Source organism: Falco biarmicus, chromosome 3 (assembly GCF_023638135.1).
Source record: "Falco biarmicus isolate bFalBia1 chromosome 3, bFalBia1.pri, whole genome shotgun sequence".
Taxonomy (NCBI): Eukaryota; Metazoa; Chordata; class Aves; order Falconiformes; family Falconidae; genus Falco; species Falco biarmicus.
Genome location: NC_079290.1, coordinates 114539582 through 114557469, shown reverse-complemented (window position 1 = coordinate 114557469; position 17888 = coordinate 114539582). Strand labels below are relative to the sequence as shown.

The 17888-nt window shown below is 57.4% G+C and overlaps 2 protein-coding genes across 3 annotated transcripts in view; both read left to right on the top strand.

The window, feature by feature from the left end:
• LOC130146047 (CCN family member 2-like) overlaps window positions 1–11868 on the top strand; it is a 43829-nt gene extending 31961 nt beyond the window's left edge. For both annotated transcript variants that reach the window (XM_056331690.1, XM_056331691.1), the window contains 4 exons: window positions 4198–4411; window positions 8519–8770; window positions 9178–9386; window positions 9583–11868. In XM_056331690.1, coding sequence (XP_056187665.1) covers window positions 4198–4411; window positions 8519–8770; window positions 9178–9386; window positions 9583–9894 — 987 coding nt within the window. In that variant the 3' untranslated portion in view covers window positions 9895–11868. The remainder of the gene's footprint in view (window positions 1–4197; window positions 4412–8518; window positions 8771–9177; window positions 9387–9582) is intronic.
• Window positions 11869–13100: 1232 nt separating this feature from the next.
• EPB41 (erythrocyte membrane protein band 4.1) overlaps window positions 13101–17888 on the top strand; it is a 95954-nt gene continuing 91166 nt past the window's right edge. The window contains exon 1 of the mRNA XM_056333427.1: window positions 13101–13227. The gene's annotated coding sequence lies outside the window, so the exon portion shown is untranslated. The remainder of the gene's footprint in view (window positions 13228–17888) is intronic.

Below are 17888 nucleotides of genomic sequence, written 5' to 3'. Positions count from 1 at the left end.
GTGTTTTGGCTGCTTTATCTGCTGCCAGTCTTGGAGCGTGAAAGAGAACCAGTTATGTGTTTATTATATTACTTCTACCTTGCAGCATTAACCCCTGGCTCCCAAAGCACTTTGCAAACAGCTCGCTCAGCTTCAGAACGCCCCTTTCCCAGCCCTTTGAATACAGGCACGAGCCCAAACGCATTTTTAAAATCCTCTTTGGTGTGGCCCTCTCAGCTGGTTCCTGGGCTTGTGTGGACAGTGATCAGGAATGAGAAGTCCTGATGATGCCACAGAACTGCTGCAGTGGCGTGAGCTCCTGCCCCTCTACTCATGCCTTACTGAGAGTGCAGGGGGTAGAAGTTTCATGTGGATATGAAGCAGGAAGAATATTCTCACTTTTTCTTTCCCCTCAGGTAACTGGGTTTTGTGCTGGCACTTGGGAGGAAGCTTGTTCTGGCTTGTCAGCTGAGCAGATGGGACCTGGGAGTCAGTGGTGGAGAACATGCATGGAGCACAGGCAAGGGAATCCTCTGGTTGGGCTGCTGTGGCTTGGCCATCGCTCAGGGGTCCTGGGAGCAGCAGATCCACACGTGGTGGTTGTGATCAGTATGAGAACTGCCAGCAAAGCCGGGAGCGAGGAAAGATGGTATTCCAGGCTTTAGTGCTTTCTTAAATCTATAGCCTTGATCTCTAATGCTGGTTTTGTTCTGCTGCTCTCACAGTTCACAGAGATGCAGTGCCAACCTTGACAGAAGCGAGGAGTGTGTCCAGAGCCGGGCAGGGGACTGGGGAAGGGGCTGGGGCACAGGCTGGTGGGGGGTGGCTGGGTGAGACGGAGGGGTTCAGCTTGGAGAGGAGGGAGCTCAGGGGGGACCTGATCGCTCTCTGCAGCTGCCTGACAGGAGGGTGTAGGCAGGGGGGGGTCAGTGTCTTTTCCCAGATGACAAGCGACAGGACAAGAGAAAAAAGCCTTAACCTGCACCAGAGGAGGGTTAGATGGGATATTAGGAAAAATTTCCTCACTGAAGGGGTTGTTGAGCATTGGAACAGGCTGCCCAGGGACGTGGTGGGGTCACCATCCCTGGGGGTGTTTAAAAACCAGGAAGAGGTGGTGCTTAGGGACATGGGTTAGTGGTGGGCTCAGCAGTGCTGGGGTAACGGTTGGACTTGATGATCTTAAAGGTCTTTTCCAACCTAAATGATTCTGTGATTCTGTGATAAGGCCAAATGTATAATGAACTTGAAGTTAGGATCCTGCTCGGTGAAGGTAAAAGTGTAGTTTTGGGGACAGACCCTTCTGCAGAGGGAAGGAAATGTTCTCTAAGTTGAATCCAGCTGCACCCAGGTTGGTGGCACGTTATGTGGAAATGTTGGTCTTTGGGTTACGTACAGGTCTGCAGCAAAGCCCGGACTGCGGGTTCTTGCAGTTCTTTGGGACAGTTTGGGCAGTTTCCACACTGTATTGAAACAATGCCTAGAAGCCATCCTTGAAAATAAGGCAGGGTGGAGGGTGCTCCCTGCAAATGCCATATAATCCCTTATTTCACCTATTTGAAATCGCTGTGAAAGCAAATTAAGTAATGGAGAACTCTAGGGAGTTGGTTCAATGTTGACTTTCTACCAGCCGTTCCCAACTCAAAGTTCCCCTCGCCAGCCAGTTATTCAGTGCTCACTGCTGAGTGTGCGTGAGCCAGAAAAGATTTCGGCTCGTTCCCTCCTCTCCTGGGCCCGTGAGAGGGGCGGGAGAGCCCCGACACCCCCTGGGGCCAGGTGGGCTGGCTGGCGAAGAGGGGCATGTCTAAGCTGACTGGTTGGGAAATCTCAAAATACTGAAGAGAGCCCCGAAAATGCGGGTGATTTGGGCCTTTTAAGCTGTGCTTCTGCTCGCAGGTGGGGGAAGTGAAGCACGGCAGAGGTGGGGGGCAGAGTCACCCGGCAGGTCTCGGCTACGTCAGAGATCTGAATCCAGATGTTCTTGCTGGAAAGCAGCTGTAGTATAATGAGGAAGCGAAGCTGCTTGTGAACAGGAGGTAAAACCAGGTGGTCTAGTTTCTTTGGGTGAGTTATTAAAGGGAAGAAACGGCGCCAACAATGATTAATGAAGGCAAGAAAGAAAACTCGGTTGGGTTTAATTCCGTTGCATTCTCTGTTACCCTGAAAGAGGTTGTTTGGGTTTGTTTTTCAGTAGGAGAGCTATTTTGGGAGTGTTTCTTTATATGGCCTGTGGCTGACACTGCATTGGAAAATGCTTGTTGTCATTATTTTTGTTAAGTGCATGTATTGCATCTTAATATAGGACCTGCGTTGGGAATGCTTTGCCTCTTTTATGATCTCATGTAGCCCCCACCCACTCATCCAAGGTTGAATAACACGTCCTTTTGGCAGCTACAGCGGTTACATACATGAAAAACAGTAGGAAAGCATTTCTGTATTTTTAGCGTCTTTTAATGCACTTCAGCAGTCGGGAAGAGATCCCTGTGACATGCCAGCTCCCAGCGAGTGGCTCTGAGCCTGCCGTCTGGGAACAGCTGTGCTACGGGCGGAAGAGGCTTGTTTCCAAAATACTTTGCACTAGGAGTTTTCAAGAAGAATTACACTGATTCCTGCTGAGCAGGGTGAGACTCTGGGAGGATTCATGAGTTAAAGTTTAGACTGATCTCTGTCCCACACCATACTGTGCTGATTGTTACAGCAGTACAAAGCAGCTGGCATCTCCTGACCCCATGCGAGCTAAAGTCAGAGCAGCTGTTTTGAGCAACAGTCAAAACAGCTGGAAAAGTTTTACTACTGTTATTGGTGACAAACACAATATCCAAGGAAGCTGTTTCACAAGCGAGGGCTGGATGGGGTCTAACAAGTGCAAATCGAGCTGTAGCAAGATATATTTTTCGCCTCTGATCCAGGTGTCCCCCCTCCCCACCTGCCCTCAGGCTCTTCCCAGCTGCCACAGCACCTCTCTCCGGGTGGCAGCGGAGCTGTGAGGGGTCTGCCCTGGCTGGTGCTTTCCTCTTCACCCAGCTCACAGCCGTACAGGATCCCAGAATGTTTTGCTGGCATCGTCTACGTGCAAGGGTTCTATCCACCCTGCGGCAGCAGCTGCCAACAGGGTGGGAGCTGCCCCATGTCCAGCAGCCCCCAGGGTGGCAGCTGACCCTGTCCAGCAGCACGGAGCATCTGAGCGCTGCAAACTGGAGCAGTGCTCTTGCATCTCTCTCAGCTACCTGGAGAATTGAGTGGGCAGAAGCTGAGCAGAAAATCAGGCTGGAGCTGGCACGCTGATGTCTCTCAGGGGGTGTAAGCGGATCTTCAGTGACCACACACTCTGCACCTTTCACAGTTGTGGTTTTACACCTGGCCCAAATCTGGGCACATCCAGAGCTGAGGCTGATGTACCTGCTCCCAGTTGATTCAGGACAAGGATGCCACAGACTGAGTTACTGGAGCGTTCAAAGCATCCCGGGTTTTTGGGAGAGGGTACCCCTCCTTCAGGCAGAGCCTGATCTCTCTTCAGCGTGGGAAGTGGTGTAAAAGCCAAGGGTGGGTTTCAAGGGGCGGCCAACACTTCCAAAATGCTGCCAAGTGAGGCAGCTGTGGCTTCATCGGGTCCCAAGGAAGGCTGGTTACTCTGTGTTCCCTGGAAAGGGGAGAGGAGAGGGCACATCTCTGGGAATAACGAAGAAAGTATGAGGTTCAGGGGACAAAATGGGACTGGGGAGTTTCTGGGTCTGTTTTCAGTGCTGCTGCAGTCCTGCTGGCTGACTTTGGGCAGGCCCCTTCGCGATGCACCTCACTTTTTCCGTCTTTGCACTGGGTCTAACGCTGCTGCTGCAGAGTGCTTTGATGTTCCCTCCTGAGCTGGGAATTGCTTGCTGTTAATAATTACTATTTTATTGCTTCCAGGGAAGCAGGGGGCTGAGCTGTGCATAGGACTCCAAGCTACTGCTTGTCCCGTTTATTTTGGCGCTGCTTCCCAGAGGCATCTTTTTTTTTTTCCCTTGAGCTCCGCATGAGTTAAGGGTGAGAAAAAGCTTCGTCCTGCGGGTCCCTGGGTGCTGCACACACGCCCTCTGCAGCAGGGCTGCCCGGTGGAGGGTGAAGTTGGTCTTCCCCCCTCTTGACAGGGTGTCTGTGCTTGTAGCAGAAGCGTGTTTTTTGTTTCTCTGCCTGGCTGGCTTGTGGGAGACTCATTCTCTCCATGGCTTGTTTGCCCTCCAGGTAGAGCTGCAGGCCTGCACGTACCCATGCCAGTGTCCCTCCCAGCCTCTGCAGTGCCCCGCTGGCACCAGCCACGTGTTGGATGCCTGTGGCTGCTGCAAGGTGTGTGCCAGGCAGCTTGGCGAGCTCTGCTCCCTGCAGAAACCCTGTGATCATCACAAGGGACTCTACTGCGACTTCTCCAAAATCCACAGAGGCAGCGGGATCTGCTTAGGTGAGAGCTGTATGTTTGTTCTGTTGTTGTGCGCTTTTCTTATGGCCCCTTCAGCCCTCTGCCTGCAGACCTCCCAGAAAACCCAAGGCATCGTCAGAATTTCCCGAAGCGCTTGGAGCTTCATCCAGCATCACGTTGGGAGATCTGTGCCAGCCCTGTGAGCCAACAGATTCCCTGATACCGATACACACGCAACCTGCTTCCTCCTGCCCTGAAGGATGTTTCCAGAGGCACGAGTGTGGGTTTGGGACGCTCCTTTGTTCCTGTGACATTGTTAGGAGATATCCTCTAGCCCTGTAGTGCCTGTGGGTAAATATCAGCAATCTGGATTTTTACTGGAAAGGTACTGTTGCTTGAAAAATCGCACCCAAAATCTCGCTGCTTTGCACTGGAGATGGGCAGTTTGCACTCGACTGCTCACATGCAAGAGGCATGCTGCGTTGCTGGCTGCAGCATGTGGGTGGAAATAGCTGAACAACTCATTTGCAAAATAGTGTCTGTGCACAACGTTACTGAGCCAGGTAAATACAAATGCAGAGCTGTTTTCTCTCCTGGTACCTCTTTTCATCCAGAAAAGAAAAATCTTTTTGATTTTTTTGGTTTGTGTTTTGGTTTTTTTTTTTGTTTAGTAGCTATTTTTAAAGCATCCAAAAATTATTTTAGTGTAGAGAGGGAAAAAAAAAGTATTTCCTCAGTCTCCTTTGTTTAAAAACAAGACTCCTCTGCCCCTGTCTCTGCCAGGAGCTGACCATTTTTTTAATTCAGGCTTTTCAAAACAGTCAAGAAGATGTGTGGGCTGGAAGGCTGGTGTGAGCACTGTGGGAGGCATTCAACCAGTGCACGGGGCACCTCGGGAAATGCTCTGTACCACTTGCACCAACCCGAGACGGGGGTGTTGGGGGTCCAGACTGGAACTGCACTTTTTGCAGCACCAGCGTCACTTACAGGTTGTTTTTTTTTCACTCTAAAGAATGAGTTTAGTTTGCAGAAGGTGTTTTCTCCTTTCTTATGAGAAGTTTTGTAAGTCATTTAATCTTCTCCCCCGGTTACTGTGATCTTTAGAAATCACATGAGCTTCCTGGTGCTTCCTGTAGGCATTGCTACACCTGAGAGCTGATGACTGAAGCTTAGGAAGGTGAACGTAGGCATAATGTGCCCAGCGGGCACAAGCTGTAGACTGCCTAAATAAGGCTGGGAATGAGGTGTGTGGTTGTAGAGTAAAGGTAGTTAAATCACTGGAACAATTTACTCAGGAGTGTGGAGGAGTCTCCGTCTCGAAGACTTCACATGAAGGCTGGACACCTTTCCAATGGAGATGCTCCGTATGGGTTTGATACAAAGATTTTGGAGTGAGGGTCCCATATCCCCGCTGTTTAGATGATCAGACTTGAAGACCACAACTGTCCTTCCTGCCTTTAAATAAGAAATTAAGATTTCCATGGCAAAATTCCCAGATTAACATAGACCAGGATACCTCCCTAAATCGGACTGAGGATTTGGGCTGAAATGTCCCTGGGTGATATTTTTGCGATCGCCACACTGATCTCTTGGAAGGTGGGGGATTTTGGAGGCAGTGAAGGAAGCTGAAGGTGGAGGAATGAATCAAATGAAGGGAAAGAGCAACGTCTGCGACAAGAGAGGGCTTACAGGTATCCAGATAAGACAGATGTGATGGGAGCAGAGAGGTGTTCAAGCGTCACGGGAAGAGCTTCTAGGCTGGGTACCAGCACGGAGGCCACATCAGAAGAGATGGGAAGGGAGCCATCAGAGTGAAAATTCCTGCGTATTTGTTTAATGTTATCACAGTACGTAGCATTTCATATGTTGCAGAGGAATTTTCCCCTTCCTGCAGAGACCCTGGCATATCAGAAAGGTAGAGACCACCCTGGAGGAGCTCTAGAGTAGGAGAGCCTGAGGGCGGTAGGGTGGCCTGGGTGGGCGCAGGGAGCTGGCAGAACTGCGGCGACCTGAGGGCTCACTTGAGCTCTGCCATGTTCCCTGCAGCGAAGGACAAAAGTCTCCTGGCTGGGCTCGGTGTTTGGGGACCGGAGCGGCAGCGGCGCCAGGTGGGGCTGGTAAATAAAGAGCTGCCTTGCCCCGCTGTGGCGCAATTCGTTTGGGTGCTTTAGTTGGATCAGGTCAACAGGAAAGCGAGGTCCGTGTAGGGTAGTGAAGGGCATGACAGAAGGATCGAGTTTTGTCATAAAGCCCCCGAGCAGGCTGCCGTTCCTGGGGGGGGGAGGAGCGCTGCTGCGGGAACAGCACGATCCGTTCGTGGGGAAGGGAGTGGGCTTGGGCTAAAAAACAGTGAAAGAGGATTTAAAAATAAGTATGAATGGTTGTGTGGAGGGAAAGTGGATGACTTCCACTTTGATGGAAAAAGTGAGGATTTCAAAACTTCTAAGTAGGAGCACAGGAGTATTTTTATACCAATGGCATTGAAAGGCGTTGCAGGTTGGGCTCCAGCTCCGGTTAGAAACAAGGCATCAGCAGCCCGGAAGGATTTGTGTCCCCTCAAGGAGTAGGTGGGATGGAAAGAGGCTCTTGCTCCTTGTTTGGTCCAAACACTTTCTGAGACAATGTTCCATGGGCGACCAGGACTAAGGGGAAAATAGATCAGGTTTCCTGGTAAGCCTCCGCAAGCAGCCAAGTATCCTTAATTTTGGTAACTTCCCCGTAGAGGTTTGCATGGATTTTTTTGTTTGTTTTTTAAGGGTCAGGATTGCAGAAAGCAGCAGCTGATGAGAACTGTCCAAAACCAGGATTTCTGTCCTGTGAACAACTCTGGGATTTCAACATCTAATTTCAGGCTGAAAGAAAAAGAATAATATAAAAAAACCTCTCAAAAGTTTCCATGAGCAATTTAGAATACTCGTTTGGCTGTATCAAAACTTTCCATTTCCATTATATCAAAATGTTTCATCTTGATCTTTATAGTATCTAAAATAATTATCTGAACAAAATACTTCCCCCTATGGATACTGTCCAACAAGTATTTTGGTTGAGCTATTGTGAGACCATAAAGGAAATCTTTGATATCAAATTGAAATGCTTCAGTTGTTTCTCATTGAAAACATTCCTGCCGTCGATCTGAGCCTGCAGAACTCTCAATCAAATGAAGACTTTTCTGCTGGAAAACTTCCACTGGAAAAAATTTGGCTAATGCAGGCATAAGAACTTGTGAGCATCGCTCGCACCCACAGATGGAAGATTGCTCCTATGTGTCAGATACTGTTGCGCCTCCTTTTTTGCTCATTTAAGTTTTATCGGGAAGGAGTGAAAGACTCGTAGGAGGGCTGCAGATGAAAGAGCTAGAGACCAGAACAGAGAGAAACAGAAAAAGTTGTGGCTGGAAGGAAGCAGAGATTCACGCATCACAGAGAAGCCACAAAGGTCATAAACCCAAAGTGTTATTTTCCTTTTTTAGGTACCTTTAGACATGTGGGGAACCTACAGCTCTTAGGAGAACGTTGCCTTTTAGCCTCCTAGGAGTAAGGAGGAGCAAAGCTGCTGGCTCGTGTGCTGTGTCAGGAATGCATCTTGCACAACATCGCTGACTGGGGCACTCTGAGCCGGCCAGGAAGACCTCGGACTGGGGAGCAGGCTGTTTACAAGCTGTAGAGACAAAGTCCCACTTAGTAGCTCATCCGAGTGGAGAAGACGTTTTTAGAGAGAACGTTGGGAGGTCTGGCCCAGCTGGAGCCAACTTCCAGCTATCAGGAATAGCTGTGGGTCCAGGGAGCCAGATACGAAATGTGCCAACATCTGCTGGGATGGCAGAGCAGGGGAGACTGTGCGTGGGCACTCGGCCCCCATCAGGAGCCCTGTGACCCCCTGAGCGGAGACCGTGCTGCCAGCCCCCTGCCATCTGCTCAGCTCCTCATGGAATAACGGGAACGGTCGGGGCTGGAAGGGACCCCTGGGGATCACCCAGTCCCACCCCTGCTAGAGCAGGCTCTCCTCGGGCAGGCTGCACAGTCACGTCCAGGCGGGTTTGAATGTCTCCAGAGAAGAAGACCCCCAGCCCCTCTGGGCAGCCTGTGCCAGCGCTCTGCCACCCTCCAGGTAAAAAAGTCTTTCTCCTCCTCCTCTCCCCCCTTCCCACAGCTCACGAGGGTGCAACTTGTGACCTGCTGGGCAAGATCTACCACAACGGGGAGAGCTTCCAGCCCACCTGCAAGCTGCAGTGCATCTGCATGGACGGGGCCATCGGCTGCATCCCGCTCTGCTCCGACGACCTGCGGCTGCCGTCCCCCGAGTGCCCCAACCCCCGGCGGGTGAAGTTTCGCAATAAGTGCTGCGAAGAGTGGATCTGCGAGGAGGGCAGTGAGGAAAACCGCTTCGAAACAGCCATGGCGGGTGAGTGGTGGGCAGAGGGCTGTTTGGGGGGCCTAGGGGTGGACCCACACCGCCTTTGGGTAGGGGCCCTAAGTCACGCCTGGTTTGGCACTGGTGGTGACTGCTGGCTTTGTGCACCGTCATGTGGGCACCCAGTGTTGAACTCCAGACCCACTGAGGTGAGACCTCGGCGGTGCTGCGGGGGAGCGCGTGCACCCTCTGGTGCTGCAGCAGGGCTGCCCGGAGCTGGGCTGGGGTAGGAAGCGGCCCCGTGCTGGCCTGTGTCCTCCTGCTGAGAGGCTGAGTAGCTCACGGGACGGATCAGACCTTTCTGCTGTTCCTGAAGAGCTGCACCAAGTTGGGAGTAGTCATGGAGCTGCCACGCTTCATCCCAAGCCCTGACCCTTGTGTCCCTTCGCGTGGCTCAGTTTTCAGGGAGGATCCGGCACGCAAGCCGGAGCTGAACAACCTGCAGGAGAACTGCTTGGTGCAGACCACCGAGTGGAGTGCCTGCTCCAAGAGCTGCGGCATGGGCATCTCTGCCCGAGTAACCAACGACAACCCCCAGTGCCACCTGGAGAAGGAGACCCGGCTCTGCATGGTCCGACCCTGCGACTTCCCCATGGAGAAAACCAAGGTACTGGCCTCGGGGAGGGGGGACACCACACCGTCAGTGTGAGGGACGGCCTCGTTAGGTACCTGTCAGGCACGAGCCCATCTCGCAGGGTTTGCTCTGTGCTTCCACTTTTTCCATCTCCGATTGCCCAGTGCCGGAGACAGAGCACGGTCCTAGGTGGCCCGTGTCCTTGTTAACCCCTCTGCTCTCTCCCTAGAAGGGGAAGAAGTGTGTGCGGACCCCAAAGCCACGCCAGAGCCTCCATTTTGAGTTTTCGGGCTGCACCAGCACCCGTTCCTACCGGCCCAAGTTCTGCGGCAGCTGCACGGACGGCCGCTGCTGCACCCCGTACGTCACCAGCACCGTGGAGGTGGAATTCCGCTGCCCCGAGGGGGACTTCTTCCAGCGGAAAATGATGTTCATCAAGATGTGCTCCTGCCACTACGACTGTCCCCGAGACAACGACATCTTCCTGGCCACATATCACAGGAGGATGATTGGAGACCACGTCAAGACAGAGAGGCAGTAGCCCTCTCTGTGCCAGATCCATGGGCCGAGGTGTCTAGGGCCCCTCTGTGAGGGGCTGTGCTCTTCAGAACAGCACCGTTCAGCACCAGTGGTCCCCGTGGCCTTCCTAACGAGCCGAGGCACGCGGGGGAACAGCCCCATCGGCTCCAGGCTCCTGACCTTCCCCCGTGGTGGTGCGGAGGTCAGTGAAGGAACCAGAAACAGGCTGGAGCTGCAAACTTGACCCACGTTCCCACTGAGCAGGTGGGAGAGTGGATCAAGCCGCGGGGCTCCAGCCTGGCTCCAGCTGAGCGGACAGCGGGTGCCGTTCCCCATGGCCGCCCGCCTGCCCCAACCAGGCGGCGAGCCCAGAGCATCAGGCAGGAGCAGCGCAGGAGGCCTGAGCTAGGGCTGAGCTCTGCAGCCTGCTCTCCGGCACCGTGGGCTCCGCTGCACGTCGGTGCAAAGCTGCTCAGCGAGGAAAGTGGTCCTGGCCCCATGCTGGGCTCCTGCTGAGCTTTGTGATTATTTTTGGCTAATTGGATCCAGCAAGTTGGCAAAAGCTCTTCCCCATCCTTGTGCCCGCCTTGCACCCTCCCGTCAGCAGCTTTGTTCCGGATCAGTTCGCACCTAGAGAGGCCGGATCGTCGGCTGGGTGACCCGTCGGCTGGGCAGCTCAAGGCTGGGCTCTTTTTTCCCTGTTAAATTCCTTTTAACCTCGTGTGCCAGGGAGGGTGACAGCGAAGACAAGGGAACAGCGAGCTGTGTAGCATCACTGCTGGAGACAGAGCATGGCTCGGCGCCTCCTGCAGGGACCTGAGCCCGGGAAGGGGTTTCTTGGTAGAAGAAAGGATGGAGCCAGGCGCTGCTGGCGGGGCCGTGCTCCTGGGGCCTGTCTCGGACCCGAGGAGCTCTTCCAGCCCGGAATGGGGCTGAGCCAGGCTGCCAGGCTGAAATGTGTCCCTGGCATGTGCTCCTGCGGCAGCTTTTAGTGATGAGCATCTCCTGTCATCCCTCCTGGTAATCTCCTCAGAAATGGCTCCGGGGTGGGAGAGGGGCTGGGCTCCGCGGCTCGCACACCCACAGTGGGGCTGGGGCTGCGCTGCAGCTCCAGAGTCTCTGCTGGTGGGTCCTAAGCTGGAGGAACGCGGGTCAGTCGGGTCCGCCCGGGGAGCGTAAGGCACCAGCGAGGAAAGTGCCCGTGTTTGTCAACAGAGCTGATCCCTTCTGGAGTTACCCAGGCAGCAGCACGGAAAGCTGGTGCGGGGTCTCCGGCGGTGGGATTCCCTTCTTGCCACAGATCTGCGCAGTCTCTGTGCCGTTAACGCCGTGCTGATTGCCAGCCTGTGGCTGCGGGAATGGCCACCAGCACCGGGACACTCCCGTGACCCCCGGCACGGCACCTCAGCAGCTCTGTGCTGTCTCTGAAGCCTCATCAGTTGCAATCGGCCTCTGCTGGTTTTTAGCAGAAACATCCAAGTAAAGGGCCTGATCCTGTTCCTTACATCTTCCCTGCCTTTCACCGCTGGGAATGATGATTCCTGTCCCAGCTGGGCAGGAGCAGGGGCCGTGCTGCCGCACCGAGGCTCTGTCCCACCCCGTCTCCCACCCCAAAGCGGGACCCGGGGCCGGCGGACGATCCCTGCAGCCCGCGGCTCCGCTCCGACGCTGGCTCAGTGCCTGTGTCTCGGCTCAGTCTCTTTTCTCGCTCTCTCAGCCTGCAGAAGCTTGTCAGCCTTCAGCCTCCTGTAATCGGTTTGAACTGTAAATAATTTATCCGATATTGGTTTTGGTTTTTTGTTTTTTGTTTTGTTTTTTTTTTAAAGGTCTTTGTACAGTTCTCGTACCTTTTTAGCACAACCCTGCTCGGGGCCTTCTCTCCCCTTGCCCTCCAGGTCTGCTCTGAACTTTTCTCCTGCCATTTACAAGGTTTCTGAGTGTAAAACTACGCTAAGGTCGCACTTTACTCAACGCTAATAAATATCTATTTTTTACATCCCTGGCAGCATCCCTCTGTGCGAGGCTCCTGCCTGGTTTCCCCTCCAGCCTTTCCCCAGTGCCACCAGCCCACTGGGACCAGTGCTGGGACCCTCTGCCAAGCTGACGGCTGGCTGTGGGGTGGGGGTCCCCCCAGATAGTGTGGGGGGGGCAGTGTTGGTGTCTCACGGGCACCTCTGCAGCCCGCACATCGCAGCTCCTGCACGGGGGGGGGGGAAGCACAAGCAGAGGCCCCCCCCTCGCCTGCTTAAGGACCCAGAAATCCTTAATGCGCCGTTAAAAATAGCGGTGGGAGCAGATGTGAGCGGGAGTCGGGATAACGGGGCCAGACCGCGAGGGGCTTTGCGGTGGCTTAACAGCTTACGGCGTCATCCCCCCCTCATCACATTAGCCGGGGCTCCCCCCTCCCCACCCCCGGCCCCGCCGCGGGGCCCAGAGGCTCTTCCCCCCCGCCCAACCATCCTCCTCCTCGGGGAAGGCTTGGGGGTCCCTGGGGAGAGGCAGGTGTTGGGGGGACAAGACCCCCCCCGGCTCCAACGGGAGCTGCGGGGGTTCGTGGCTCGGCGCTCCCACGGGGAGGGGGAGCACCGAGGGGACGCGGTGGCGGTCCGTGCCGGTGTCCCGGGGGGGCAGGCTGGCCCGGGGCAGCACCCCCTCCTCCAGCCCTGCCTCAGGCCCCACCGCGGCGGGGGGACACGGGACAGCGCGACCGTGGGTGCTGGCCAAGGGGCCGGTTCCAGCCCCGCGGCTGCCCGCGCCCCCGTTATCGCCCCCAGCCGCCGCCTGCGCGGCCCCGATAGTGCCGGCGCGGCCCCGCGCAGCCCTTATCGGCCCGGCCCGGCCCGGCCCGGGGCTCCCCGGCCGCGGCGGCCCGGGCGGCGGCGACGCTTTTCCCTACGGAAGGGTGAAGAGGGTAAGGGGGCGGGTGAACACAGGCATCAGAACTCCGCAAGGGACCCGGTTCCGCGGGTGCGGGGCTGCGCCCACGGCGGCCGCGCCCCGAGACCCGCCCGGGGGTCCGCGGGGTGCGGGGGGATCCCGCTGCCGGCGCCTTTTTCCTTATATGGGGTGGTGACGTCAGGCGACGCTTGAGGTGACGCGCCCCCGGCGCGGAGGTGGGGCATATCTCTTGACCACGCCTCCTCGCTCACCGTGACGCCACCCGTCACCTGCCCGCCCCGCCCACTGCAGCGCGGCGCTGGCCCCGCCCCCCCGCGGCGCTGACGGGCGGGGGTGGTAGCCAGTGGGCGCGGCCGGCGGCGCGGGGGGGCGGGGCGCGCGCTGACGTCACGGGGGCGGGGCCGGCGGTGCAGGTGGAGGCAGCGCGGTGCGGAGCGGAGCGGCGGCCCCGGCCCGGGTGAGCGGTGGGGGTCCGGGGGCACAGCGGGCTCGGGGAGGGGGGAATCCAAGGGGGACTTGGGGAGCCCGTAGGGTGTCGGGGGGGTTATGGGCTTGGGAGGGCAGTGCGGGGTCTGGGGCACTCCGGAGGAGGTGTAGTGGGGTCAGGCTGGTTATGGGGCTGGGGGGGACTATGGGGGTCCCTAGGGGGGACTCTGTGGGTCAGCCCGGTTATGGAGTGGGGGGTTACGGGAGGATCTGGGGGCACGCGGAGGGTCAGGCAGGTTATGGAGTGGGGGGTTATGAGGGGACATGGAGAGCTGTGGCATGGGGGTGGTCCGCAGCGGGGCCGGCCTGGCTGTGGGGCGCCCTGGTCTGGGGGCGCCGGGGGGACCCGCAGAGGTCATGCTGGGTGTGGGGTGCTTTAGGGTGCTCTGGGGTCGGGGGGGGGCAGGCTGGGTGTGGGGGGCCCACAGCGAGCAAGGTGTGGGGCAGGGGGGGTAGTGGGGACACGGGGGGTGTCCTGTAACTGGGGGAGACCGGGGAGGCCCCCGCCGCAGCGTCAGGAAGCCTGTGGGGCAGAAGGGGGCTGTGGGGTGGGGGGCGCCTCGTGGGGTCAGGCTGGGTGTGGGGGGATTGGGGTGCACTGGGGCTGTAGCAGGGACCCTGAGTGGGGCTGATGGGGAAGATATGGGGTGGGGGACAGTTGGGGGGCCACAGTGGGCTCAGGCTCAGGAGGTGACTGGGGTGCAGGGACCTTGCCCTGTGGTGGGGTGCCAGTCGTCCCCCCCCCCCCCCGCAGTGGTCAGTTGTCCCCCGGGGAGGCGGCAGCTCCCGCGGTGGCACCTGGATCCTGCTCTGTTTTGCTGGAGGTGGCGGGTGCACTGCTGGGCCCAGGGCTTCGGGGCGGCTGCGCTCCTTCCCCTCTTGCCACGACGCCGTCTGCGCCCACCCAGAGGGTCCCCAAAGCCGGTCGCAGTGGCTGAGCTGTGGAGCGATGGCGGCCTCCCACTGATACCTGTCCCAGCACAACCAGGCAGTGCTAAAACCTCGCCACCGACTTCCCCGCGCCGCTCCCCCACGGGGCTGCGGGGACGGGGGGTTTCTCTTGCCACATCCCCTTTCCGACGGGGCGCTTCGCGCTGATGTTGCAACCAGAGGCGCGTGCAGCCGAACTCGGTGACCCCGGTGGTTCCTGCAATCTTGTCCCTTCCTGAATTTCACCCTCCTGCAGCTGGGGTGGGGTGAGGGGTTGATGAAGCTGCTTGCTAGCACGTGCCGTGAGCTGCACCAGAGGGCTTCTGCCTTTCCCGCTTCCCGGTGGGCTGGGCAGGTGCCACAGGGTCCGAGCCGCTGGCCGGAGTGGCAGGGGACAGTGGCTATCTTTAGGGCTGTGTTGCAATGGAGGGGTGTGCCTTGGCTCAGCACTGCCGGCAGCCGCCTCCTCGCCCAAGGATTTACTTACGCCAAGGCTCCCGCATGGGAAAAACCAACATTTGCTGTGCGGTTTGCGGGGGCTGGTGGGTCCGTGGTGGGGCTGGCCCCGGTGTGGGGCTGAAGCCTGGGGTCAGGCGGTGCTGGCAGCTGCCCGCAGTGTGGTCGCTGCCAAGGCTGCTGGCCGGCCCCACCAGCTTGATGGGCAGGGGCTGACGTCAGGCGACGCGTGCCCTGCACGGGGTCAGGCTGCGCAGACGGGCACAGGGCCGTGGCTTGGTGTGGGTTGCACCAGTGGCTCCCCGGCACCGGTCCTGTGCCACTGCCCAGCACTGGGACCAGCTGAGCCGCAGCGGACGGCTGGGGATGGAGATGGCTGATGGTGTGAGGAAATCTGCTGCCCCACAGGAGAAGAGCCGCCTTGGGGCACGGGAGCAAGTTAGGTTCTTGCAAGGTGCCCCCCAAAACCCCCTCCATCCCGCCATAAGGCTTTAACGAAGGTACAGACGCAGCTCCAGGAGAGCCGGGGTCAGGGCTGCTGGCAGCAGCGCGCACGCTCCCCTCCGTGTCCTCGTTCTGCCGGAGTGCCCCGGTTAGTCCATGGGGGTGACCCACACCAGCGCTTCAGGTGACACGGGGCTGAGGTTTGGCTTAATCCTCCCTGCACAGCCGTTGCCCTACTCCTGCTAAATGTGCCCACAGGTGATGCGGCTACACTGTGCCTGTCCCCGAGAGGAGGCAGCTGCAACTTGTGAAGCCATTTGCGGCCCCCCCAGGTGCGCAGCTCCTCTCTGAGTGCTGGGGCATGGGTAGATACTCGCTCCCCTGGCTTGTTGTGGTGCTGGCAGCTCCTCCTGTTTTTCTGCCCGAAGTGGGGCATGTGCTGCTTCTGTGTGTCGTGATGGTAACAGCAAGTCAGCGGCAGCGCAAAGTTCATCCGTGCATCAAACTGCTTCCCCATGGCCGTGCTCAAGCTGTTTTGCGGGCTGTGGGCGCCTCCCCTGTCCCTTCGCTTGGCTTTGCCTCGTACTGAAGAGAAACTTCAGGCCTTCTTGGGAGGGTTTGAAACCCTGCCGAGGAGAGAAAGTGCCTTCTCATCCGCGGCGGTGCTGCTCTGACGAGGCTCTCCTCCCGGCGCGCAGCCTGGCAGCTGCTGGAATTGCCTGCAGCTGCATCTCCGCACCGCGTGTCCCCCCTGGGCTGACACAGTCTTTTTTGGAGCTGCCAGTGGGTGAAGGTTGCTCGGAGGGTAAGCAAAACATCAGCCGTTCTTCGAGCGGGGTGCTCTGAAGATACGTCACTAATTTAATATCTGACAAAGGTTTTTCTGAGCTCCACGCGCAGCTGTTCCTCAGGGAGGAGAGCAGGCTGTAGGCAGACCCTACCCCTGTGAGCAGATAATTGTCCTTCTGTGCCGGGCAGGGTTTTACCTTTGTCCCCAGCTGCGGGAAGAGGCTTAAGGCTGTGGTGGCTGCAAGTTTGGGGTCAAAATTGGCTCTTGGCCATGCTAGATTCTGCAGGCTGGAGGTGTGGGAGCTGTCTGGGGTGTGATTCGGGTGGGGGTAGGGGCTCACCACCATCAGCCCGGAGGTCTCTCTCTCAGTGAGCTACCTGGGGATGGGAACGTGTTTGTTGTCCCTTTTTCTGCATTTCATGCGTCTGTGCGAGGCTCCGAGTCAGGCCTCGGGGGAGGTGCTGCAGCTGGTGCTCTGTGCTTAGCCCAGGACCAGTGCTGGCTGTGGGTCCCCAGCCGGTGGGGACAGCCCCTCCGAGCGCTCTCACACGCGGGATGCTCGGCTGAGGCCGTGGCTGTTTGGCTTGTGGCTCCCAGGGTCCCTGATGCCATGAGCATCGGGGCCGTGCTGGGCTATACCCGGTCAGCCCCGGCTGAGCTGGTGGGGACCGCCAGGGTGGGCTCGCTGGGGCTGGTGGGGTCTGTGGATGCGGCCACCCCGTCTGCGCGGCTCTCCCCACTAGAGGCTGCTGACGAACTGAGCATTTTCCTTTCCCTGGCTCTGACCAAGCAGCGGGGTCTTGAATTTGCAGGGCTGAGCATCCTGGCCTGAGCTTTTCCTGCTGATTCACCCTGGAGACAGGAGCAGGCTTCCCCAGGCAGCGGCCAGGTTCAGGGGGCACATCTGCTCCCTTGCCGTGCCCACAATAGATCTCCCCGCTTCATTAAGTCTTAATTAGGCAAACGCACCAGGACCATGTGCAAGACCATTGCTGGGGGACATGGATCGTGTGGTGAGCTGGGTACCAGGGATGCTGGCTCCCATCCTGCCTGCCTTGGGGAGGGGGGGCAGGGGTGCCGCCAGGGTTTTTCCAGCTGGGTGCTGAATGTGGAATGAGTTCAGCCTCTTGTATTGTCTTCCTGGAGGATGTGTGAGCAGTGATAAGTGCTTCAGCCCTCCAGCCTATCCTAACTGGCAGAAAACCCAAGGATTAGTGAAGCGATGGGATACTTCATTGCTGGGCACAGCCACGACGGCACGGTAAAGCCACCCTGTAGACACAAAGGACGCTCTTCTTCCAGGGCAGCTGGTTTAGTACCGAACACCTGGGCAGGACTGGAGTGTGGAAAACAAACCCAGACTCTGGGAAGATGATTAATCACATAACAATTAGGTGTAAAATGAAAGGCAGCTGCTGCCGCATGGTAATAGCTGCAGTAGAAGGTGCCTGGGAAGGAATTTGTGGTGTTGCACAAGACCCCTCTGCCTTTGGAGGTGCAGGCGCTGCCGGGCAGGCAGTGTGGTGCCAGCTGGCTCCAGCAACCGAGCAGCCAGCACGGCTTCCCCGACAATGGCAGAGCCGTGCTTTACATAATCTGGGACTTGCAAAACAAGCTTGAAGGTCTGGAAAATCCTCTTGCTATTGTTCGTGTTCAAAGTTTGCTAAATTTCCTGGTTTGATCTGTGGGTCTGGTTTTTGTTTTGGGACCGCAATGGGGGAAAATGCACTTTGCGCAGAGAAAAGAAAAGGACGTTTGTGGCGTTTAATCCATGCCTGCTCCTTACATGAAACTATTTTTGTGGTTCGCAAGAGGTTTGGAGCAGCTGCTTGCAGTAGGACTCTTGGTCTATCCAATTAGCATGGTTTGTCTCTCGTCCCCTCCTGATGCCCCCTGAGAAAATCCTGGACTATCAGCCGTGCGGGTGCCGCGGGCAGTGCGACGCAGGCACCATCTGGGCGCCCGGCCCGAGTGTCTGCCTGGGGACAGGGAGCGCTGGGTCACAATGGCTC